Below are 25,842 nucleotides of genomic sequence, written 5' to 3'. Positions count from 1 at the left end.
ATCTATCTATCTATCTATCTATCTATCTATCTATCTATCTATCTATCCATCCATCTATCCATCCATCTAGCTATCTATCTCTATCTATAGAGATAAGATAGGGTATCTAAGACATAAATGGGATATAGATAACATACAGATGGGTGATAAAGATATCTGTACATAAGATATAGATAGATGATAGATAGAGACATAGATAGGTACATAGATGGAAAGCAAGAGAGATTTATTTTAAGGACTTTGGCTTACGTAATTGTGGAGGCTGACATGTCCAAAATCTGCAAGGCTCACCAGCAGCCATGAGACCCAGGGAGGAGTTAATGCTGCAGCTTGGGTCCAAAGGCAGTCTGCTGGCAGAATTCCCTCTTCTTCAGGGGCTCTCTGTCTTTTTTCTCTTAAAGCTTTCAACTGATTGGATGAGGCTCCCCCACAGGTTGAAGGGTAATCTACTTTACTCCAAGCCTACTGATCTGAATGTTAATCACATCTAAAAATACCTTCACAGAAACACCTAGAATAACGTTTGACCAAATATCTGGGTACCGTGGCTTAGCCAGTTGTCACATAAAATTAACCATCATGGGCAGTTAGACTTGCTTGGTGATCTGATTTCATAATCTGGCCCTGTGTCCACAGGGAGACAGAGAGAGGAGGGAGGAGTTTATTTCTTGGTTGAAGAAAAGGTGAGGTTGTTGGACGTGGTGCGCCCTAGAAAACGTGTGGTGTATCCTGCTGTTTTATGTCAGTCAGCACGCATGGGGTTAATGGTCATGACCATGTCCGAGCTCAAGAGTGGTGGCCTTCTGCGCTCTAGAGCCCGTGAGCCACAACTACTGAGCCCGCGAGCCACAACTACTGGAGCCCGTGCGCCTAGAGCCCGTGCTCCGCTACAAGAGAAGCCACCGCAGTGCACTGCAATGAAGAGTAGCCCCCGCTCGCTGCAACTAGAGAAAGCCCATGCGCACAGCAGTGAAGACCCAATGCAGCCAAAAATAAATAAATAAAATAAATAAATGTATTAAAAAAAAAGAATGGTGGCCTATCTGCATAGGGCTTCCAAGGAGGAGCTCATTTCTGTTCTTGGTAGGGCCTGACCCATGGCTTGGGATACCTTGGATTGACGTGCACCGTAGCCACGCCTGTGATTCAGCGTGTGCTCTCAGTGTCTGTGGCCACGTGGAATTCAGGCAGCAGCCAAGAGGCGACTCTTCCACGCACTCGCCTTTCCTTTCTGGTTCCTTCTACCTGGCAACTGGATACCACTATTTGAAAAATGAATCCCCTTCCTAAGTGGCTGGGCCACACTAACGCTTTCTTGGGAACAGAGCCCTTTTGGCTCTCAGTTTGAGAGTGTGGGCTTTGGGCTATATGTGGAGTGTGACAGATGCTGACCAGTGAGGGTCTGGCCAAGCCAAGGAAGCATGTGCCGGCACAGCGGGGGGAGCTGGCAGGTTTGGAAGTGCAGGGGGGAACGGGGGTACTTTCCAGGTTTGCTCGCATATGTAGAGCACGATCAGTATTTAAAGGGTAGGTACCCAAGGACCTGGACCGTCCATTTAGAGGTGGATTGGATGTCGTGTGGATGTGATGCTGGGAATCCTTGCTCCCACATCTGCCCTCAGCAGTGGGAGGAGTAGAGGTGAAGATGTGTCTGTTGCGTGCCTGTCACAATTCTCAAGGGTTTTCTCATTGGAGCACAGCTGCTCTTGGGATGGCAAGGTGGGGTTTGATGACTCAAAGTGCCTATTCTGTTTGACGCCCCACACTTCCCTCCCTCTCATTTTCCTCCACATTGCCTTCCCGAACTCAGAAAGGTTGGTGGAGAGGCCTGCCACTGAGGCAGCACGGACTCTGTAGAACCTTTATTAATGTTTTTTGATGACCTTACACATGTTTTTGGAGCACCTTGAAAATGAAAAAGGAATCAGCCTGGTAGGAATTTGCAGAGCCCCGTATGAGTCTCTGGTTGCACAACTTGGCACTTTGGCGCCCCAGCTCTAAGCAAGCTTGGACAGTTCTCTTCTGGAAGGCGTTGGAAGAGAGGAAGGGAGCCCTAGTGCCTCTGTGTGCTCAGAAGTGCTGATCGCCTGCCTCTCCCTCTGTTCTTGACCAAGCAAGTGTCATCCGTCGATCCATCTTTCAAACCCAGCGCATAGCTCATCTTCTCTGCCCTCCTGACCCATCTCAACTTATCTGTCACATCTGGTGTAGGTCTAGTTGCCCCTCCGTGTCCACGGGTCCCACATCTGCAGAGTCAACCAGCGGTAGATTTGGATCCGCAGTTGGCTGAATCCGCGGATACGGAGGGCCAGCTGTACTGCGCATTTTACATAAGGGACTCGAGCATCTGCGGGGTTTGCTTTCTGCAGGGGTCCTGGGACCGATCCCCCGTGGATCCCGACGGATGACTGTATAGCGTTTGCCGCCTTGCGTTGCACTGCCTTGTCAGCGTGTTGAGTGCGTTTTAGCCATCAAACCCAAGACTCTCGTTACTGACAGCGGGATTAGTGCTCGGACAGTGCTTGGAGTTGGTCCCTTCACTAGGGTCAGGAAGACAGTGGGGCAGAGACTGAAGGGCATTGTTGCACTGGGGAGCCAGAGCTGAGGCGAGCAGCTAGGAAGGCCCTGCAGGTTGGCTGCACAGTGATGGGCCACGTGAGCCGAGTGACAGAGAAACCAGGTAGGCTCAGTGAAGGGGAGCCCTCACCTTAGGTGGGACCCCAGGAGCTGATGACCAGGAGGGGGACCAGGGGCAAGGACTGGAGCCTGGGCTCAGGCCCTCGGGACAGCCCCACCTGCTGTCCTGAGCACACACATGTGCACCCTGCACACCCAGCCTTGTAGGTCCTGGGGTTCCCTGCCTCTGCCCTGAGGGCTGGTGGGGACCCACAGAGATGGGCCTGAGTGCATGAGGACAGAAGTCGTTCATAAGCAGCGGAACCTTGGCAATGTCCTGGCGTGGCTGAGAGCAGACGTGGCCTCCCTTTGCTTGGGGTCTTCAGTTAAAAGACTTTGATAACTCCTCGGAGACCAGCACTCAATTGGCCCCTTGCCCAGATTCGTAGCCAGAACACTAGGAGATTTGCCCACATTCCCACCAGCCTTATCAGCCCCCGGGGATGATGAAGCTGGCTTCTGCTCACCTGTCCCACTTGAAGGGACCTCTCCTGGTCTGCACTGTGTCCCCAGCAGCCCTTGGGTATGGTGCAGCTGGCCACGGAGGACCGCCACCTCGTTGGGGCTTTTAGGGCAGAGAAAAGGAAGCTGAGGCTCAGAGAGACCAAACAAGTTAGCCAAGGCCCCCCAGCTAGGAAGGGGCTGGGCTGGAAATTGTGTACAGACTTGTCTCTTGTAGCTACCACACCCTGCCTTGGGCACGCAGGGGCGTTTGCAAGAGTCTAAAAGTCAGATGGTGATGTTCACGTCCAGGCACCCCTGCAGCATTTCAGACTTGCTGTGTGACTTAGGGCAAGTGACTTCACCTCTCTGTGCCCCAGTTTCCTCAGCTGTGAAACGAGGATGAAAATACTGCCTACCTTATAGGATTGTTGTTCATGCTAAATGAGATAGTACAGCACAGGGAAGCTTCCAGCAGTTTTTGGCACCTGTACTATGAAGTGTTGGTTATTATTATCAACATTATTATCTGTGATCTTCTGAGTCTCCTAGAGGTTGCATCTAAATATTTTTACAATGATGGGGATCTTATGGGGTCCTCTTTTTTTTTGTTTTTGTTTTTTGTGTTACGCGGGCCTCTCACTGCCGTGGCCTCTCCCGTTGCGGTGCACAGGCTCCGGACGCGCAGGCTCAGCGGCCATGGCTCACGGGCCCAGCCGCTCTGCGGCATGTGGGATCTTCCCGGACCGGGGCACAAACCCGTGTCCCCTGCATCGGCAGGTGAACTCGCAACCACTGAGCCACCTGGGAAGCCCTGGGGTCCTCTTTCTGTTTCCAGGTTGGCAGACTGGGTCACAAGTGTGTTTTGATACCTCTTACCTGTATCACATTGGGGTCATAGAACTTGTTTCCCTCAGAGGTGTTCGTGGGCAGGGCTCTGCTTCTAAGAGGACGTGGGCGTCTCTTAGGGCTTTGATTTCTTCCCTGCTGGAGACCTTGACCCTCGATCGTGGCACTTGACTCTAGTGCGTTCCCAGAGGCGGCCCAGTCTCCCAAACTCTTCTTACTCAGCATCAGTGAAGGAAGAGCATGGGCACTTTTGGTGCTAAGTGAAGTCAATGCCAGTGACTCCGGGGTGATCAGGATGAGGGAGGGGGGACAGTGGTTACTCTTAGGCAGTTCCGGAGTTCAAGAAAGAAGGCCTCCCGGACAGATAGACAGATGGACAGTGGTAAGGTGTCTAAGAGACGTCACGTGGTTGGTTATTGGTCTCTGCCGTCTTTTCTCTGTGAGGACAGCTTCACAGAATCTGGTCCCTTGTTAGCCCTTTGAGGAGAGGAACCTGGTCTTGAATTTCTTTGCAGCTCCCCTCCTGGCCTGGAGCTTTGATTGGAATTGACCCAGACCTTGAGATAGCTTTCCCGCCAACCATTACCTTTCAGACAAAAGATTGTTTCTTTCCTTTCTTTTATAAATGTATTTATTTATGACCGTGTTGGGTCTTCATTGCTGCGCGTGGGCTTTCTCTAATTGTGGTGCGCGGGCTTCCCACTGTGGTGGCTTCTTTTATTGTGGAGCACGGACTCTAGGTGCACGGGCTTCAGTAGTTGTGGCACGCGGTCTCAGTAGTTGTGGCGCATGGGCTTAGTTGCTCTGTGGCATGTGGGATCTTCCCGGACCAGGGCTCGAATCCGTGTCGCCTGCATTGGCGGGTGGATTATTAACCACTGCGCCACCGGGGAAGTCCCAAGATTGTTTATTTCTTACTGACTAGTTATTGAAAGCAAATGTGTGATTTCTGGGACCCATCTCTGAGTCTGTTTCTAGAGAACGCACACAAAGCCCTGTGGATTTTTAGTTATTTTGCATTTTCTGTGGCCTGCCGGCCTCTCCCCAGGTATCTTTCAAATCTGGAACCTGTTCTTTTATCCACACGACCTTCCGGGTTTCTCTCATTCACCTGGATTTTGCAGTCGGGGAGGCAGGAAACATATCTGATTCTGTATGTTCCATGATATAAAGACAAGGCTGGATGCTGAGCTGAGCTGACGGCTCCCTTCCCAAAATCTGCCTGCCTGTGGGCCATTGCACAGCACCTTGGCACTGAGCACCGTCCACCTGGTCAGCTCTGCAGGAACTCGGAAATGGTGGGGGGGATGCTTCTTTCACGTCAGCCCTAGTCTGCAGGGTGTGGGATACCCAGATCTGTGTGGTTTGGAAGCACCATCTGAGCATCATCAGGCCACAGGGAGGATTGGTCCAGCATCAACTCCAGGGGCAGGAGCCGTACCTGTTCTCTTCCTCTGTGCAGTCTCTAGTATTTCTAAGGCCTGTGTGGCCTCCCTGTTTCCTTTTCATCATCCATCCTTAATCTCCCTTCCCGCACTCACCTGCTGCCTTGGGCATTGGGTGTCTGATCGGAAGTAATGTATGTTTCAGTCTATGTCTCCTCTTTACAGCAGGTGTTTACGGCCTCAGTTTTCTATCTGTCCAGCATACCGTGGCCGCTCCTGCATATCAGGCCATAAGCCAGGCTTAGAGATTTTTTTAAGATAGAGTCTGCCTCTCAAGAGCAACAAAACCATGTTGATTTTCATAATGACCGTATTCCTGTTGTCTGCCTATTGGGAACCCCTGAGACGTTGGGCACAGGAAAGGTGAATCGCTGTGAGCTGGGCGAGGTTGGAGCCCAAGCCCTTTGAGGGAGCAGAGTCCTGGGTGGGTCCTGCAGGGTCTGGGTTGAGTGAAAACTCTGGAAGCCTGGCCCATGGTAATGGGAAATCTACAAAAGGGATCAGAGGAGGCAGGAGGGAGGATGGAGGGGCCGGGCAGGCAGGCTGGTCTTTCTATCGGTTGGTACATTGCATTTTCCCAGGGCTCTCAAAGGCTGGTCTCACCTGATCCTTATGAGGACCTTAGCCAGGCACCTAGAACTAAATACAGTGAGGAGTATTTTGACAGTTTTAGAGATGAAAAAAACATGAGCACTGTGCCCAGGGTGACAGGTTCAATGTGTGGCAGAGAGCTTCTTGCTTTTGAGATTCCCCCATGATTTACTGAATGGCCACCTCGACCGTGAAGGGGCAGGACCGGGGGCCCATGATTCCCATCTCAGCAGAGGGAATTGCCTTCTCCGGCCAAGAGGCTTAACCCAGCACTCAGCGTTAATGGCAGCCTGACCCCATTGCCTGTAGCTGGAGAAGACGGTGCTGGTACGATGCAGTTTGGCCTTTTTGTCTTCTTAATTTCAAGGGCCAGAATCTGTTTAAAAACAAAAGGCCCTGAGACTTCCTTGGTGGTCCAGTGGTTAAGACTCCCCGCTTCCAATACAGGGGGCACGGGTTCGATCCCTGGTCAGGGAACTAAGATCCCAAATGCCGAGTGGTGCAGCCAGAAAAGAAAGAAAGAAAGAAGGAAGCCAGGCCCAGGAGTGCATGTCAGAGTAGGTACGTGTGTACGGGCGGGGTGCTCGCGTGTATGTTGAGGAGCAGCTGCTAGCCTGCCAGGTTCAGGATGGCTGCCGGCCCTGTAAGGGAGGCTCCGAGGGACCTTCCGGGATGCACCCTCCTCCCCCGGCTCACCACGCAGTAAATGAGATGATCCCCGCCAACTGCCTGTGAGCCCATCAATAACCATTCTAATCTCCTCGGCAGCCCCCAGAAGTGAATTTACAACATCGAGGTAAAAATGAGGCTGCATGATCAATGGATCCCTGGATGGTCTCCTCTAGGAGACACAAATGTATATTGTAACAAAACTTTATTTTCTTTTGAAAATTGCCTACATGATTAATATGGCCCAACACAGCCCAAGCTGTTCAGCATAAAAAAACAGCTGTATTTCTTGCTGTCTCTTCAGTGCTGCTTCCCTTTCACTCCATTCCCTCTGTTTTGCTCTGGAACGCATTGTGCCGTATACCGTACAGTCTCACACAGAGAGGCGGGGGATGCATTGAAATGCGCTAGCTCTGTATTCCATTCTGCTCTGCTGGCACTTGGTATTTCTGATGCGGCTCAGACTATGCATAAAACCACATTCCCCAGGCCAGAGTGCTGGTGCTTCCATCACTGAGTCATGCAGAGCCAGTTCCCTGGGTACCAGTCACCTCTTACATCACTGGGCGCCCCCAGGGAGGCCCATGCCCTATGCCCCTGAGTCCAGCCTGGATGAAAAGCATTCTTCTCTTTCACCCTGTCTTCAGGTATGGGGGAGTTGCTGGATATTAGAAGGGAGGACCTCTTAGGCAGGTGGTCACATTTCTAGTCCCCAGGGAGATTCTAGGAACGCTTGCAAGAAGACTCAGGGTGTGTCAGGCAGCACGGTCCTAGCAGGTAGAGGCCCCTCTTCCTTGATGATGATACATTTCATGTGTGTTTCATGTCTTTTCCCAGAGTGTAAGCTCCATGAGAGCAAAGGTCTCCTGTACAGTGCTGGGTACTGGGTAGGTCCGATAGATGTCTTAGTTTGGGTTCTCCCGGAAGCAGACCCTGAAACAAAGATTTGAGTGCATTCGTTTATATGGGCAGTGAAAAGGGCACCACTAAGGGGAAGTAGGACTGAGAAGGGAAGGTGTCCCCCAAAGAGGGTGTTATGCAGCTTGCTACCGTGGGTGATGGAGCTTAATCCTGCTGGCGGAAACTCTGGGAGCCAGTGTAAAACCCACCCCTCAGAGTCAACCACCTCAAGGGCTGAGGGAGCTGGGGTATTTATACATCATCTCCCAGCTGCCTCTGGATGAGAAGTGATGGGGGTGAGGCAGTTGCCCAGAAGGCAGCAAAGTGGGCTCCGAGGAAGGAAATGCGGGAGCCTGGAGTGGGAAGTCGGGCAGGTGTGCTCTGAAGTGAGACCGGGGGTGCGTGTGGACGTGGCAGCCTGGGAGACTGGCGATGTGTGCCCAAGACTAATGATCCTCCTTCCTGTGGGGTGGTACATTTGGGAGAAGTGGAGCTGGATTTCTTAACTGTCTCCTCCTTAGGTTTTATTCTCAGATATTAGCCCAGAGAGGCCAAGAGGGAACCAACGATTCTCACCTTGGGAGGACGTGTACCAGGATTGGGCTGACGGCCTTACCGTGTACAGCCGCAATGCCTGTGCTTTGCTCCTTCCTCTGACTCTGCTGTCCCCTGCTGTCTTCCCCCAGGTGTAAGGAGCTGAAGTTCTCCGAGGAGCTGCCCCAGATATCCATCATATTTATCTTCGTGAACGAGGCCCTGTCGGTGATCCTGCGGTCAGTTCACAGCGCGGTCAACCACACACCGACCCACCTGCTGAAGGAAATCATCCTGGTGGATGACAACAGTGATGAAGGTATGGGGGCCGCCAACCTGCATGCAATTGTTGGAGAAGACAGTGCAAGCACACGATGTGAGCGGGGGGAAGGGTCACTTTCATTCCATCCTGAGCCCAAGTGACTTTGTCTCCTGTCCCTGGGGCATAGCTGGAGAATGGGGGGCTGTTTGGGGGGAAGAAATCCAGGTAAACACTAGTTAATTAGTCCTTGAGTCCTCTAGGGCTCTGAAGAATAAACTACTGGTTATGTGTCTGGACTCATTTCCCCTCTTCCTGTTACTGAAGAGCTGAATTCCTCCGCTATCCCCACCCCCCATCGCATCTCCTTGGTCCTTTCGCCAGAGGCAGAAGAAAAAGGGAAATTCTATCTTGTGATGGGAACTGTTGATCATACATCAGAATTCCCCTCTGGGCCACTGTGCCCAAAGTGACTGTCGGTAGAAATGCACAGGGTTTGCAGGTCTTTAGGAGTTCAGTTCTACTAGGAATGATGGCTCAATTAAAAAATATAACAAATACTTTTTGTATTTGTTATATGACAATATCAGAACTCCTTTGAAGTCCTTGGAGACGGAGGCCTAGTGTGAAAGTGGTGGTAGGGGGCTTGCTTTGGCCAATTGTACCTTTGTGTTGGATCCCAGCCTAAAAAATTCACTGCAGGGAGAAACCCACACAAGCCGATGACATCAAAGAAGGGCAGGCAGTGTGCATGCTTAAGGCCAAGGAGGCTTATCTTCTGAGCAACTGAAAGATTAGGAGCAAGCTGAACCCCTTGCTCTCGGTGTGAACAGTAGAAGATTACCCCGTGCTCCCCGGTCAGGAGAGGGTGAGGAAGAGGCAGGACGGCGTCATGGGTCCTGTTGGAAACCTGAGTATCTTTAGCAGCTCCGATGAGCTCACGTTTCATCGGCCCAGGAGTTGAAGCCCCCGGACCCTTCTGGACCAGCTGATGGTTAGCAGTGAAGTGTGTGAGTGGGTCTGGACCCAGCATTACACCCATCAGGGCACCACCATCTCCCGGGCCTCCAGATTCTGAGGACTAATGGGTCATTTGCTGGATTTTTCACATCCTTATTTTAAAACTTACATGGAGAGTCTTCTTGGGAGAAGGAGGTTCTTTCAGTTCCCTGAAGCCTCTAAGTCAGCCGGCAAAGTCATGGCTCACAGTGGCCTTCTCTGCAGCCTCTCTGTGTGCCCCTGCAGACCTCTGGCTTCAGAAGTACTTCCAAACCCTCTGCAGGGAATCCTGACTCCTACTTCCCCCCTCCAGGTGCTGGCTAAATCCCTCTCGTCCCCCGGGTGTCCCCTGTGTGTCACTTCCTGGGAGATTCCTTTGCTGACATCCTAAGACCCTTGCTCTGTGCTACCTCAGCTCCCTGTGTCCTCCTGTAGCACATAGCACATGAGATCGCTGTGCCTTTCATAGCTGGACTCCCAGTACCGGGCAGGACTTGGTTTCACAGGGCCTGGCTGGTAGCCAGCCCTCTGTGAGTCTCACCCTATTACCGAACACAAGTTCGTGTGCCCGACACACAGTGAGGCCAAACAACCCAAAATGTCAGGGTTTGGAGCAGGGAAAGGCTTATTGCAGGGCCATTCAAGGAGACAGGTGGCTCATGCCAAAAAAAACCCCAAACTCCTTGAAGGATTTCAGCAAAGCACTTTAAAAGGCCATGATTACTTGTTGCAAACTTCTCGGTGTCAGAATCCTTTGTTCTTGTAGTTGTCCACGTAGGCCAGGTCAGGATGTTCCTCTAAACCTGCAAGACAAATGTTATTCTGTTCTGCAACTCTTTATCACTACATGAGTGGAAAAGTGTTATACCCTTAAAGGTCAGAGCCTTGAAAATAGGCTATCCTGTATATCAGGCTAAAGACAACATTCTTTTACAAAAGGTGAAGAGCCAGCATGACTAAACACAGGCAACAGAGCACAAAGGTTAAAGTAAAAGGAACAGATCTAATATGGAGTCAGATTTGTTCTTCCCTGTTACAGCCTAGCCAGGGAGTAAATGATGAAGCTGAATAGGGCTGGGAAAGGGCTAGCAGGGGGCAAGCAACGAAGTGACCAGAGGTGGTGCAGAGAAGAGCTAGCAGACCCAGAGAAGAAAGCAAACAGTAGGTGCTGGACTGAATTGGGGTAAGGACTCACTACCAGTGGGGCTCCTTTCCCCGAGGAAATCTCAGCAGACCCGGCCCAAGAGAAAGAAATGGAAGAATAGGTCAGTCTCAACCAGAACACAAGCTCTGTGAGAATGGGGGTCTCCAGTAGATGTCTTAGTGTGGGTTCCCCCAGAACAGCCCCTGAAACTGAGATTTGAGTGTATTAGTTTATTTGGGAGGTAAAGTGCATCATTAGAGGAGTGGGGAAGTAGGATAAGGAAGGGAAGGCAAAGCCAGCGTAAAACCCACCCCTCAAGAGTTGACCTGCTCAAGGGTGAGGGAGCTGGAGTATTTATATACACCTTTAGCATCAGATGCTTTCACATCAGAACCTCCTGGAACCCTGACCTGGAGGAAGTTCTGCATCAAGAGGTCTGGGGTGGGTCTGAGAATGTGCATTTCTCACAAGTTCTCCAGTGATGCTGCTGGTGTAGGGACCACACTTTGAGACCCACTGGGTTAAGTACCATTTCAGTGGTTCACACTTCAGGTCTAAATGAAGATGTTTAATGGGTGATAAAAAGTAGGGAAGAGGTATTTGTTTCGGTCTGATCATAAAGTTAATTCCCATTCATCCTCCCCTGTCCCCCGAGATACCTGGGGAACCCAGAGTGGTCTACATTAATATTGTTTCCCTGTTTTCTTTCCCCAGCTCTAGCCTCTATATTTTCTCCAGGCTAGAAGTGCCTTCTCTTTAACTGGAAGAGGAAGTTAACATTTTTTTTCTTTGTGACTAGTATTAACAAATTTTGTATATGTTCTATACACATTTGAAAAGATACCCCTACTCTATAATCATGAAATTGAATTCCTGCCAGACATCAACTTTGTGTGTTTAGCTAGACTATGAGTTTATTTTTTTAAGTCTTTTTGATAATGGTGTTTTAACATCTCCTCCTACAATGACTACTCCTTCCTGTGTTCCTAATAATGTTTGATTTCTGTATCTTGTTGTCAGTTTCTTTGGCAACTGTAGATTTGTATCTAAATGGCTTCACTATTAGCAGTGGTTGTTACCATTATGTAATGCTCCCTTTATCTTAAAAGCATACTTTTTCCCCCCTGCCTTGAATTTAGTTTGTCTAAGATTAATATTGTTATCCCTGCTTACCTTCTGGTTGAATTTGATTAAAACAATTTTTTCCAGCCTTACCAATTTTTTTTTCTGATCTTAAAAGTAATGCACGCTCTTTGTAGGGACATTTGAATTTATCAAAAAGCACATATAATTGGACAAAAACAAATACTGAAGAGACTAACCAGAAGCAACTGCTCATTTGCCTGTGTTCTCACCCTCTTTTTTTCAATGCGTGTTTTACATTAAGATCCTATAGTAAAAACAAGTTAATGTTATTGTTTTTTCTCCTCTGAACTGTGAAGCATAATATCTCCCTTTTTATTAAGAAAAAGTTCTGCAACCATCATTTTAATGAGGGTAGAATGGTCCATTCTCAGGCTAGTCAAGAATGGCTCAGGTGGAAACTGCAGCCCTCCACTTCCATGTTATCACATACATTCAAGGAAAAAGAGGCTTTTCAGAGGGCAGACAGCAGAAGCAAGAAGAACTACAATCCTGCAGCCTGTGGAACGAAAACCACATTCACAGAAAGATAGACAAAATGAAAAGGCAGAAGACTATGTACCCAGATGAAGGAACAAGATAAAACCCCAGAAAAACAACTAAATGAGGTGGAGATAGGCAACCTTCCAGAAAAAGAATTCAAAATAATAATAGTGAAGATGATCCAGGACCTTGGGAAATGATTGGAGGCAAAGATCAAGAAGATGCAAGAAATGTTTAACAAAGACCTAGAAGAATTAAAGAACAAACAAACAGAGATGAACAATACAATAACTTAAATGAAAAATACACTAGAAGGAATCAGTTAGGAGAATAACTGAGGCAGATGAATGGATAAGTGACCTGGAAGACAGAATGGTGGAAATCACTGCCACAGAACAGAATAAAGAAAAAAGAATGAAAAGAAATGCAGGCAGCCTAAGAAACCTCTGGGACAACACTAAGCGCACCAACGTTTGCATTATAGGGGTCCCAGAAGAAGAGAGAGGGAAAGGACCCGAGAAAATATTTGAAGAGATTATAGTCGAAAACTTCCCTAACATGGGAGAGGAAATAGCCATCCAAGTCCAGGAAGCGCAGAGAGTCCCAGGCAGGATAAACCCAAGGAGAAACACGCCGAGACACACAGTAAGCAAATTGACAACAATTAAAGACAAAGAAAAATTATTAAAAGCAACAAGCGAAAAATGACAAATAACATGCAAGGGAACTCCCATAAGGTTAACCACTGATTTCTCAGCAGAAACTCTACAGGCCATAAGGGAGTGGCACGATATATTTAAAGTGATGAAAGGGAAGAAACTACAACCAAGATTACTCTACCTGGTAAGGATCTTATTCAGATTAAACAGAGAAATCAAAAGCTTTAAAGACAAGCAAAAGCTAAGAGAATTCAGCACCACCAAACCAGCTCTACAACAAATGCTAAAGGAACTTCTCTAATGGAAACACAAGAGAAGAAAAGCACCTACAAAAACACCCAAAACAATTAAGAAAGTGGTAATAGGAACATACATATTGATAACTACCTTAAATGTGAATGGATTAAATGCTCCAACCAAAAGACACAGGCTTGCTGAATGGAGACAAGAACAAGACCCATATATATGCTGTCTACAAGAGACGCACGTCAGACCTAGGGACACATACAGACTGAAAGTGAGGGGATGGAAAAAGGTATTCCATGTGAGTGGAAATCAAAAGAAATCTGGAGTAACGATACTCATGTCAGATAAAATTGACTTTAAAATAAAGAATTTACAAGAGACAAGGAAGGACACTACATAATGATCAAGGGATCAATCCAGGAAGATATAACAATTATAAATATATATGCACCCAACATAGGGGCACCTAAATACATAAGGCAAATGCTAACAGTTATAAAAGAGGAAATTGAAAGTAACACAATAATAGTGGGGGACTTTTAACACCTCACTTACACCAATGGACAGATCATCCAGACAGAAAATTAATAAGGAAACACAAGCTTTAAATGACACAATAGACCAGATAGATTTAATTGATATTTATAGGACATTCCATCCAAAAACAGCAGATTACACTTTCTTCTCAAGTGCACATGGAACATGCTCCAGGATAGATCACATCTTGGGTCACAAATCAAGCCTCGGTAAATTTAAGAAAATAGAAATCATATCAAGCATCTTTTCCGACCACAACACTGTGAGATTAGAAATCAATTACAGGAAAGAAAACCATAAAAAACAAAAACATGTGGAGGCTAAACAATACATTCCTAAATAACCAAGAGATAACTGAGGAAATCAAAAAATACCTGGAGACAAATGAAAATGAAAACACGATGATCCAAACCCTATGGGATGCAGCAAAAGCAGTTCTAATAGGGAAGTTTATAGCAATACAAGCCTACCTCAAGAAACAAGAAAAATCTCAAATAAACAATCTAACCTTACACCTAAAGGAACTAGAGAAAGAAGAACAAACAAAACCCAAAGTTAGTAGAAGGAAAGAAATCATAAAGATCAGAGCAGAAATAAATGAAATAGAAACAAAGAAAACAATAGCAAAGATCAATAAAACTAAAAGCTGGTTCTTTGAGAAGATAAACAAAATTGCTAAACCATTAGCCAGACTCATCAAAAAGAGGGAGAGGACACAAATTACTAAAATTAGAAAGGAAAAAGGAGAAGTTACAATGGACACCACAGAAATACAAAGCATCATAAGAGACTACTACAAGCAACTGTATCCCAAAAAATGGACAACCTGGAAGAAATGCACAAATTCTTAGAAAGGTAGAACCTTCCAAGACTGAACCAGGAAGAAATAGAAAATATGAACTGACCAATCACAAGTAATGAAATAGAAACTGATTAAAAATCTTCCAACAAACGAAAGTCCAGGACCAGATGGCTTCACAGGTGAATTCTATCAAACATTTAGAGAAGAGCTAACACCCATTCTTCTCAAACTCTTCCAAAAAACTGCAGAGGAAGGAACACTCCCAAACTCATTCTACGAGGCCACCATCACCCTGATACCAAAACCAGACAAAGATACTACAAGGAGAGAAAATTACAGACCAATATCACTGATGAATGTAGATGCAGAAATCCTCAACAAACTACTAGCAAACAGAATCCAAGGATACATTAAAAGGATCATACACCATGCTCAAGTGGGATTTATCCCAGGGATGCAAGGATTCTTCAATGTATGCAAATCAATCAATGTGATACACCATATTAACAAATTGAAGGAGAAAAAACATATGATCATCTCAATAGATGCAGAAAAAACTTTTGATGAAACTCAACGTCCATTTATAATAAAAACTCTCTAGAAAGGGGGCACAGACGGAACCTACCTCAACATAATAAAGGCCATATACAACAGACCCACAGGAAACATCATAGTCAATGGTGAAAAACTGAAAGCATTTCCTCTAAGATCAGGAACAAGACAAGAATGTACACTCTCGCCACTATTATTCAACATAGTTTTGGAAGTTTTAGCCATGGCAATCAGAGAAGAAAAAGAAATAAAAAGAATCCAAATTGGAAAAGAAGAAATAAAACTGTAACTGTTTGTATGACATGATGCTATACATAGAAAATCCTAAAGATGCCATCAGAAATCTACTAGAGCTAATCAATAGAGTTGCAGGGTACAAAATTAATGCACAGAAATCTCTTGCATTCCTATACACTAACAACAAAAGATCAGAAAGAGAAATTAAGGAAACAGTCCCATTCACCATTGCAACAATAAGAATAAAATACCTAGGAATAAACCTACATAAGGAGGTAAAAGACCTGTATGCAGAAAGCTATAAGACACTGATGAAAGAAGTCAAAGAAGACACAAACAGATGGAGAGATATACTATGTTCTTGCATTGGAAGAATCAGTATTGTGAAATGACTGTACTACCCAAAGCAATCTACAGATTCAGTGCAATCCCTATCAAATTACCAATGGCATTTTTTACAGAACTGGACAAAAAAAATCTTAAAATTTGTATCAAGACACAAAAGACCCCAAATAGCCAAAGCAGTTTTGAGGGAAAAAAACGAAGCTGGAGAAATCAGACTCCCTGATTTCAGACTATACTACAAAGCTACAGTAATCAAGACAATATGGTACTGGCACAAAAACAGAAATATATATCAATTGAACAGGATAGAAAGCCCAGAGATAAACCCACACACCTATGGTCAACTAATCTGTGACAAAGGAGGCAAGGATATACAATGGAGAAAAGACAGTCTCTTCAGTAAGTGATGCTGGGAAAACTGGACAGGTACATGTGAAAGAATAAAATTAGAACACTCCCTAACACCATACACAAAAATAAACACAAACTGGATTAACAACCTAAATGTAAGACCGGACACTATAAAGCTGTTAGCGGCAAGCATAGGAAGAACACTCTTTGACATAAATGACAGCAAGATCTTTTTTGACCCACCTCCTAGAGTAATGGAAATAAAAACAAAAATAAACAAATGGGACCTTATGAAACTTAAAGCCTTTTGCACAGCAAAGGAAACTATAAACCAGATGAAAATACAACCCTCACAATGGGAGAAAATATTTGAAAACGAATCAACGGACAAAGGATTAATCTCCAAAATATATAAACAGCTCATGCAGCTTAATATTAAAAAAACAAACAACCCAATCCAAAAATGGGCAGAAGACCTAAATAGTCATTTCTCCAAAGAAGACACACAGATGGCCAAGAAGCACATGAAAAGCTGCTCAACATCACTAAGTATTAGAGAAATGCAAATCAAAACTACAATGAGGCATCACCTCACATCAATTAGAATGGGCATCGTCAGAAAATCTACAAATAACAAATGCTGGGGAGGGTGTGGAGAAAAGGGAACCTTCTAGCACTGTTGGTGGGAATGTAAATTGATGCAGCCACTATGGAGAAGAGTATGGAGGTTCCTTAAAAAACTAAAAATAGAATTACCATATGACCCAGCAATCCCACTACTGGGCATATACCCAGAGAAAACCATAGTTCAAAATGACATGTGCACCCCAATGTTCACTGCAGCACTGTTTACAATAGCCAGGTCATGGAAGCAACCTAAATGCCCATCAACAGACGAATGGATAAAGAAGATGTGGTACATATATACAATGGAATATTACTCAGCCATAAAAAGGAGTGAAATTGGGTCATTTGTAGAGATGTGGATGGATCTAGAGACTGTCATACAGAGTGAAGTAAGTCAGAAAGAGGAAAACAAATATCGTATGTTAACATATGTATATGGAACCTAGAAAAATGGTACAAGTGAACCAGTTTGCAGGGCAGAAATAGAGACACAGATATAGAGAACAAACGTATGGACACCAAGGGGGGAAAGCGTGGTCGGGGGGTGGTGGTGGGATGAATTAGGAAATTGGGATTGACATGTATACACTAATATGTATAAAATAGATAATTAGTAAGAACCTGCTGTATAAAAAAACAAACTAAAAAAAAATAAAAAAGGTTTTTAAAGAACTTACAAAAAAAAAAAAAAGACTGGCTTGGGGAAAGTGTGAATAAAGCCAGGTAACTCTGGATCTGGGTACACAGGCAAGTCAGGGATTTTCCCTTTTAGTTTTTGTTTTTTCAAGTCATTTGTTTCATTCAGCTTGAATATTGACATTGGCCTAAATTAATCCCAAGTAAGAGGCAATTCTTTGTTCCTTTGTGCATTATTACACTGAAATCAGTCAGGCAAAATCACTGCTCACCACATCCAGTGGGCACTTTCCTTCTCCAATCCGGCCACATCTGACATTGCTGGCAGCTTCCTTCTTGGCACCTTTCTCCTCTGGAGGCCAGGGCACCACTGTCTTCTGATTGTCCTTCAGTCGTCCTTTTCCTCGGCTTTGTGCTTCAGTTGGGGTCACTCATGGTTCTCACCATCAGGATACACTGGGCAACCTCCTCCACTGTGCACATTCTGGTGACCTCCAAAGCCATCCCCCAAGCTCCACACCTGTGTGTCTTCTGTCTCCTAGGTGGCTACCCAGCGTCCCTCTGAGACCATAAACTCAGTCAGTCCAGTGACTAACTTACCGTTCTCCTTTCATATCCTCTTCAAATAGTGATGATTTTATTTCTTGCTTTCCAATCTGGATACCTTTTTTTTTTTCTTGCTTAGTTTTCCTGACTCCTTTATTTGATTTAAATTTTTTTTCTTTTTTTAAATAGAAGTATAGTCGATTTGCAAGATTGTGTTAATTTCTTCTGTACAGCAAAGTGATTCAGTTGTACATATATATACATTTTTTAAATATTCTTTTCCATTATGGTTTATCATAGGATACTGAATGTAGTTCTCTGTGCTGTACAGTAGGACCTTGTTGTTTATCCATTCTCTATACAACAGCTTCCATCTGCTAACCCCAACCTCCCACTCCATCCTTCCCCAGCCCCTCCCCGTTGGCAACCACAAGTCTGTTCTCTATGTCCGTGAGTCTGTTTCTGTTTCATAAATAGATTCATTTGTCTGACTCCTTTATTTTAAAAAAAAAACAAGCACTTACTAATAAATACTCATTATCCTACCATGTCAAGAACAAGAAATTGACCTTTGTGCTTTCCTAAGAGTTACAAAAGCCTCTTCTGGGGGAGACAGCTAGGTCATCAATGACCCCAGGGAAATACAGGGCTTACCGCAGTGGGGGCACCTGGCAGGGCTATCGTGTGAACCAGGTACTGGGTATAAGGCAAAAATCTCGACAGATGGAATGACGTGTCCTCTATTTTCTGGTTCTGACCTCATCAAGGCGTACTGCCTATGTTCAGGAGGAGGTCAGAGCATAAGGATGAAATGAATGACCTCAGCTGGTCCAAGCCGCAGGCAGTCTCTGGTCAGAACATCTAATTATAGGGGACCAGACTTATTCGGATGATCTACCCTCAGCTTTAAGTGTGGTCAGGTTGCAGGAGAGATAGTAATGATAACCCTCAACGCGTCTGCCTCAAGCCACACTGCTCCTATGTGGATGGTTGGCCATGGTGGATCTATCTCCCTTCCCCATCCTCCTGGAGATCTCCTTTGCCCCCCCCCCCCCGTTGGACCCCATGCCTCTCTCTTTCTTGGTTTACATACTGATTTTGGTGAAACTCAACATCTAGAAGTTTCTTGAGAAATATTACAAGGAAGATAAAATCTTTTGAGATTATCCATGTCTGAAGAAACCTTTTTCCTAAATCTTCTGTGTGAATGATGGCCTGATTGAGTTAGACATCACCTTCTTTCAGAATATTGATGGGTTTGCTCCATTATCTTCTGCCTTTCAGTGTGTTTCAGAAGAAATAAGAGTCCTGATTCCTGATTTTTTGCGTGTTTCTTTCCTTTCTGGAAGCTTGAATCTTCATTTTGTTTGCAGAGTTTGGAAATTCACAATGATGAGCCTTGGTGTAGGTCATCCAGTGGCTTCAATCTGGAATCTAATGTCAGTTTTCAGAAAATTTCTTGGAATATTTAATTGATAATGCCTCCCCATTTTTTCTCAGTTATCTCTTTCAGCATCTCCCACTGTATTCCATTATTAAACCTCCTAAACTGAACCCCCAATTTTCTTATCTTTTCTCTGCTTCCTTACCTTTCCTTATCTTTTTGCTCTGATATATTTGCTTTCTTCAGTTTTATCTCCCTTCCATTCTATTCAGTTTTTTATATCTGCTATCATGATTCTGCTTCCAGGTCCTCATTTTTATTCTCTGAGAGTTCCTTTTTATAGCGTATTGTTTTTATTTAATGGAAGCAATATGTTTTCTGATCCCTTGGAGGATATTAATAATGTTTTGTTTTTCAGTTTTTTCCCTATGTGTTCTGTTTCCAGAAGGTGCTTTTTTTCTTTGTTATTTAGTTTCTATCTCCCACCTTGGAGGCTTTCTCTCCCCTCCCGCGAGCCTGTTGTCAGTTCATGATTACTTCTTAAGAGGTGATTAGGCAGCCGGGGGCTGGGGGAGGGAAAATGGGGAGTTAGTGTTTAATGGATACAGAGTTTCAGTTTGGGAAGATGAAAACGTTCTGGAGATGGATGGTGGTAACGTGCTTGCACAGCAATGTGATCGTACTTATTATCACTGAACTGTAAAGTAAAATGGCATATTTCACATTGTTATATATATGTACACACACACACACACACACTCACACACACACTCTGAGTGCTTGGACTTCCAGGGTTTGACAGCAGAGGGGTCGGACACATCTGTCGATCTGTGAATCCGCTTTCCAGCCTCCCCAGCTTCATGGTTGATGTCTTGTCTTGTGTCTTCTCTGCCCTTGGAAGGTTATGGGTTTATTTTATTTTTTTTAATCCCTTTATTGTAGTTTTCAGTGACTTTTGTCCAATTCACGGGTCAAATTTATTATCTTATCCCAGAAGTTCCATACTCATTTTTAAGAACTTTTAATAGGAATTGATAACTTGTTCTCCAGATACGTGTACTGTCCCATGAAAAGTATACAAAACTATCTGTTTCTCTGTATCCTCACCAACACCAAGTCTTATTAATCTTTGTCATCTTTGCTGTTCTGATGAGTGAAAAATGGCATATCATTTTTAGATCTGCATTTTTTGAATATTAGTGATATTGAACAGTTTTTCATACATTTGACCATATTTCTTTTTTAGGGATTTGCCCATTAATAATGACACTCTTTTTTTTTCTATTGGAATATTTATCTTACTAATTTATAAGGACTTTGTATATATTTTTAAACTTTTTACATTCATTTCATAGATATTTCTCTCAATTTGAGCTTTCACTTTAATTTGTTTACAGTATTTTTAGACAAGCATAATTTTTACATTTTTATATAGTCAAATCCATCAGTCTTTTCCTTTAGTAACATCCTAAGAAAGTTATTCATGATCCCTAGAAGGTACAAATATTCATGCGTATTTTCTTATAGGTAAATATTTCTCTTCGAAATAAATTCCAACAGATTACATATTTTTGTATCAGGTGTGAGAAAATTTTAACCTAGAGACCCTTGTCTCAAAGTGTGGTTATCTCAATGTATTTAATAATTCATCCTCACCACTTATTTGAAATATCCTGTTTTCGTATGCTAAAATATTTTACATTTGGAAACATTGAGGCTGAATCACATGAGGACTGATTGGTTATGAAGGAGGGTAAAGAGGAGGGAGGGGTCAAAGAGGACTCCCAGGGTCCTGGCTCCGGTGACAGGACAGGTTGGTGCCATCCACTAAGATAAGGAGTACGGTAAGATAGGTTTGGGAGAGGGATTGAGTTCACCTTTTGGATATGTCAAGTCCAGATTCCCGTGGAATTTTACTGTGCCTTCCAAACTGAGGGGTAACTTTAGCCATCAAGTTGAAATAATATTAGAAGCTTCTTCGTTTCCACTGTTACAATCTTTAATACATAAGATTATATATATAATACATGTCTTGTCAATAGTTTTTAACTACTTTTGAAAAACTTTCTTCCTCTTTTCCTTAAGCAATAGTATGTGGAGGTCTTGGCCAAGTCACCTACCTTTTCTGAGCTTGAGTAAACTGGGGATGATAGTGGCTTTTATGCAGGGTTTAAATTACAAGCTTTCGAGGTAATACTTGTAAAGCATGTAGCACAGGTCCTGGCAGTGTAATAAAGGGCATAACTGTTGAGTGCACTTGTGGTGTTATTTGATTTGCCAGCTCCAGCTTATTCTACTTCTGTGTCACTCCTGCTGGGAAGCCCTCCTGGATTTCCCAGGTGTGGCTGCGTTGGGGGCCTCTGCTCCCAGGCATCAGTGTGTACTTTGGCACAACACTTGGCTCGCTGAATTGCCTCTGTGCACTTGCCCATCTTTAAACTATAAGACTCTTGAGAGCAAGAACCATAGTTCCTTCTGTGCTACGTTCCCAGTGCCTTGCACACCAAGTTATAGGGATCGCTGAATACGTTCCTTTAAACTGCATGTGTGCAAAGTGTTTCTTTCTACTTCCACTGGCATCATCTTGGGAGTTTTTGTATTTGGCATTGTTGTACGTATCTTGGCTTCAATACTCTAGTTGTTTTGATTTAGGTCCCCCAAACCACCTATCTCCAGTCATCATGATTTGCGTCTGTCGGTGCTCTTGGTGGCTGTAGACCTTGTCACTAATATTTCCCCATGGAGCAAGAACACCTCGTCAAGCTCTTCTCTTGGTTGGTGTGTTCAATGGTTGAAAGAAGGATGGCTCAAGTTAGAACTTTTTTCAGTGGAAGGTTCAACCCTCTGGGCTTTCAAAAGGGATTTTGGAGAAGGCATACTGACACTGTTTGCTTTTCTTCTTGGTTTATAATTGCAGAGATAGGAGAGGTCTTGTGTTTCAGGAAGATAACACTTTTCCTGTGTTGTCGAGGCTCTGAGTAAAGTAGCCAAGAGACACCTTGTTATCACACAGCTCCACGCTGGGCCAGGCTTCCTTACTGGAACAGCATCTGCCTGCCTCTCCCCCGCTTGTAAAGAGCCTTCCTGATTGGAAATAATACTTGTTTTTGTCCCCAACCAGATCACTGCAATGTGAAGGCATTTGCTCTGTGGGTCTGTAACCACAATTAGGTTGTGCATTTACATTCCTCCCTGTGTATTTTAGGCCATGGGGAGGAGAGGAGAAGAAGGAGTGTGTATATTTTTACACAAGAGATAGTGTGAGAACCCCGGCTAAAGCTTTGTATGCTAACTGGCTTAAAAAAAGTGATGCCAACAAAAAACCTTGTTATTTTGAAATAATTCTAGATTCACAAGAAATTGCACAAGTGTACAAGGGGTCTTATGTGCCCTTCACTTAGTTCCCCCCACTGGTAACATCTTGCTAAACTCTAGTGCATTAATCACAGCCTATAAATTGACTCTGGTACAATTCACAAATTGTATGATCAGAACTTATTCTGATTTCACCAGTTTAACGTGTGTGTGTGTGTGTGTGTGTGTGTGTGTGTTTCTATACAATTTGATCACAGGTGAGATTCCCCACAGTTCAGATACAGAACTGCCCCATCACCGCAAAGCTCCCCATGCTACCCCTTTATTACCACCCAACTCCCCATACCTCACCCCTAACACCCACTAGTCTGTTGTTCATCATCCCTATAATTTTGTTATTTCAAGAATATTCTGTAAATTGAACCATAACCTTTGTGATTGGCTTCTTCCTTCTGCACAGTGTTCCATGGTGTGGGTTTACCAAGTTTGTTTAACCCTCCACCTGTTTAAGGACATTTGGGTTGTTTCAGTTTGGGGTTTTTACACATAACGGTGCTATGAACATTGGTGTACAGATGTTGGTGTGAAAATAAATTTTCATTTCCTTGGGATAAATGCCCAAGAGCCCCATTACTTGAGTTATGGTAGACACATGTTCAAGCAAACTTCTTTGGTCATTTAGTCCATTTATGTGACACTGTGTCTTTAAAAATCTGATTGATTTTTTTATCTTCCAGCCCAGCCTCCAGTGGAGGAAAAGTTTCTGTGTTAGTCTTGGTGACCTTGACTATGATACTAAGGGGAATGGGTTGCATTCCTGCAGAATCAGGAGTAATCCAAAAACTGTGTTGAAAGTGTTGCCCTGGGATCAGATTTTGAGCTCCCATTAGGTAGCACCCAACAATATAAGGTCCTGGAGGGGCTGATACACCCCAGGGATGGGCATAAGGCTGACCCAAGGGAAAGTGAGACCCAGGCACTCAGACATTGCCAGGTTTCTCTGTCCCGGGTCTCCACGGTCTCTGAGCCCCTCTGTTCCCCTGTCGGCTTGGGAAGGCTGGCCACCTCCAGTTTTCCAGGCCATCTGGAGGGAAATATGGCTGCAAAGATAGCCCAAAGTTGACATTGTAATTACAGCTTCAGCCACTTTAGGGAGACAGGGCCACCTCTCCAGGGGAATCCCAGGGAAGGGAACTGGTACTCTAGTTTGGGTCACATACCCTTCGTTGGACCTGTCAACTGTGGCCAGGAGGGCAGGGTCATGCATAGAACTACCACACACCAGTAACCATGGAGGAAGTCTTCAGAAATGGAGGGGGCAGGGTGGACAGGCAGACGATGGACCCCAAATGTTGTAACAACATCCATGAGATTCACACTTGGAGTTCCCACAAGTTGGGGGAATAAATGAGGCCTTTGAGAAGGATGTGGCACCTGAGTTGGACCATGAGAGACAGTTAGAACTTGGACATGTGGATGGGAGGAAACAGCAGTGGGGGGAAGTAGACAAACCCGGATCTCAAGGCACAGATGCCTGGGGCATAGAGAGGGAGGCGTGCAATGGGATTTGACGTGGAAGAATTGACGGGTGGATTGGAGTTTCAGAGAGAGAGTCCCAGTCAGAGATGGAGGATCTTGCTGGGCCACAGGATTGAGGAGGGACAGCTTGACCACGTCCTGTGACAATGCTGAGCAGCCGCAGAGCAGGAGGGATAAAAAAAAGGCTCCTTGAACAGCCTGGCCCAGGCTGGAGATCAGAGAAGCTGACAGATGAGACAGAGGGAAAGGTGGATCAAGACCTAGAGTCTGTCATACAGAGTGAAGTAAGTCAGAAAGAGAAAGACAAATACCATATGCTAACACATATATATGGAATTTAAGAAAAAAAAATGTCATGAAGAACCTAGGGGTAAGACAGGAATAAAGACACAGACCTACTAGAGAATGGACTTGAGGATACGGGGAGGGGGAAGGGTGAGCTGTGACAAAGCGAGAGAGAGGCATGGACGTATATACACTACCAAACGTAAGGTAGATAGCTAGTGGGAAGCAGCCGCATAGCACAGGGAGATCAGCTCGGTGCTTTGTGACCACCTAGAGGGATGGGATAGGGAGGGTGGGAGGGAGACGCAAGAGGGAGGAGATGTGGGGATATATGTATATGCATAGCTGATGCACTTCGTTATAAAGCAGAAACTAACACACCATTGTAAAGCAATTATACTCCAATAAAGATGTAAAAAAAAAGAAAGGTAAAAATAAATAAAAATTAAAAAAAATAAAAGAAAAGAAAGCCCAGGGGTTGGTGGAAATATTGTCAGGAAGGCCAGCCGTGGCCATTTTCACTTTTGTTCCCCAAAAAGTGGTGTTGGAGCTTTAATGTTATTTTCTTCGAAAAGTGAGGTGGATCCTTGAGTTGGCATTGCCAAGAGTACCTTTAGGTCACTCTAGCTGTGAGCTCTGGGCTGCTTGCGGGGCAGAGGCTCTGTGGCCTCAGGCTGTGCTGTAGGGTCTGGGAAGGACTGTGCCCGGCACCTGCACGCAATTTGGAACAAATCTTTTCCTTTCCTCTTACCCTTAGGGCAGGATGGCTGCCTTCTGAATCCTCAGGGCCAGGTCCTGCCTGGACGCTAGCTTTCTTGTCTTACATATCAGATGTCTGGTCTCAAGGGGGCCTGTGAGTGAATGACCCCTGTAGGATGTCAAGAAACCCCAGATTGGGCAGCACAAATGCAGAGGGGCCCTGACGCTCCCTTTCCCCTCCCGGGCACGACTCCATGGTGCTAACTGAGCACGCATCTCCTGGAGTCTTGACCACGCCCTTTGACACTGGGACATGGTCATTGCTATCCATTTTAAAAAAGAAGTTCAAGTTCAGAGAGGGGAAGTGCTTTAATCCACGGCAGCGCAGCCAGAATTTGCAGGAGCCAGGGCTCCAACTCAGCCATCCTAGTCCCGGAACCAGGACTCTGGGGCCTCCTCCCTGGGAACTGTCACCTCCCTCTGTGCTTTTCCGCTTCCTTCCGGTTTAAGACTCCCTCCCCCGCAGCCCTCCTGTCCCCTTACCAGATTCATCTCATTGTTTCCCAAGACGTGTCCACTCTCCCTTCAGTATACAGCGACACACGCCATAAAAAATGAGTAATAATTTTAACATCTATCGAGTGCTTCTATGTTCCTGGCACTGAGCTAAGCGCTTTGCATGCATCCACTTATTTAATACCCCAAACAGCCCTCTCAGGTAGGGACCAGTATTATCCCTATTAACTGTTTACCCTGACATCGTGCAGCAGCTCACGATGAATGCTCCTGACCAGGTGTGTCACTGCCTCTCAGGTGCCCCCAGGCTCAGTGTAGGAGCACAATGATACACAAATGCACGTGGCCCCAAGGTACCCTCCCTCCCAGAGACCTTTCCGTTTTCATTCTCTTTCCACCTCAGAACATCCCTGCTCTGTGCACCCTGGGAGTA

At 45.1% G+C, this 25,842-nt stretch overlaps 1 protein-coding gene across 1 annotated transcript in view; it reads left to right on the top strand.

Annotated features, from left to right (window-relative positions):
• The window catches only part of GALNT17 (polypeptide N-acetylgalactosaminyltransferase 17), a 447,113-nt gene that overhangs the window by 215,015 nt on the left and 206,256 nt on the right, over positions 1 to 25,842 (top strand). The window contains exon 3 of the mRNA XM_029221112.1: positions 8,258 to 8,424. Coding sequence (XP_029076945.1) covers positions 8,258 to 8,424 — 167 coding nt within the window. The remainder of the gene's footprint in view (positions 1 to 8,257; positions 8,425 to 25,842) is intronic.

Source organism: Monodon monoceros, unplaced genomic scaffold, assembly GCF_005190385.1.
Source record: "Monodon monoceros isolate NGI ecotype Baffin Bay Population unplaced genomic scaffold, NGI_Narwhal_1 Super_Scaffold_13, whole genome shotgun sequence".
Classification (NCBI taxonomy): Eukaryota; Metazoa; Chordata; class Mammalia; order Artiodactyla; family Monodontidae; genus Monodon; species Monodon monoceros.
This window is presented reverse-complemented; position numbering and strand designations above follow the sequence as displayed.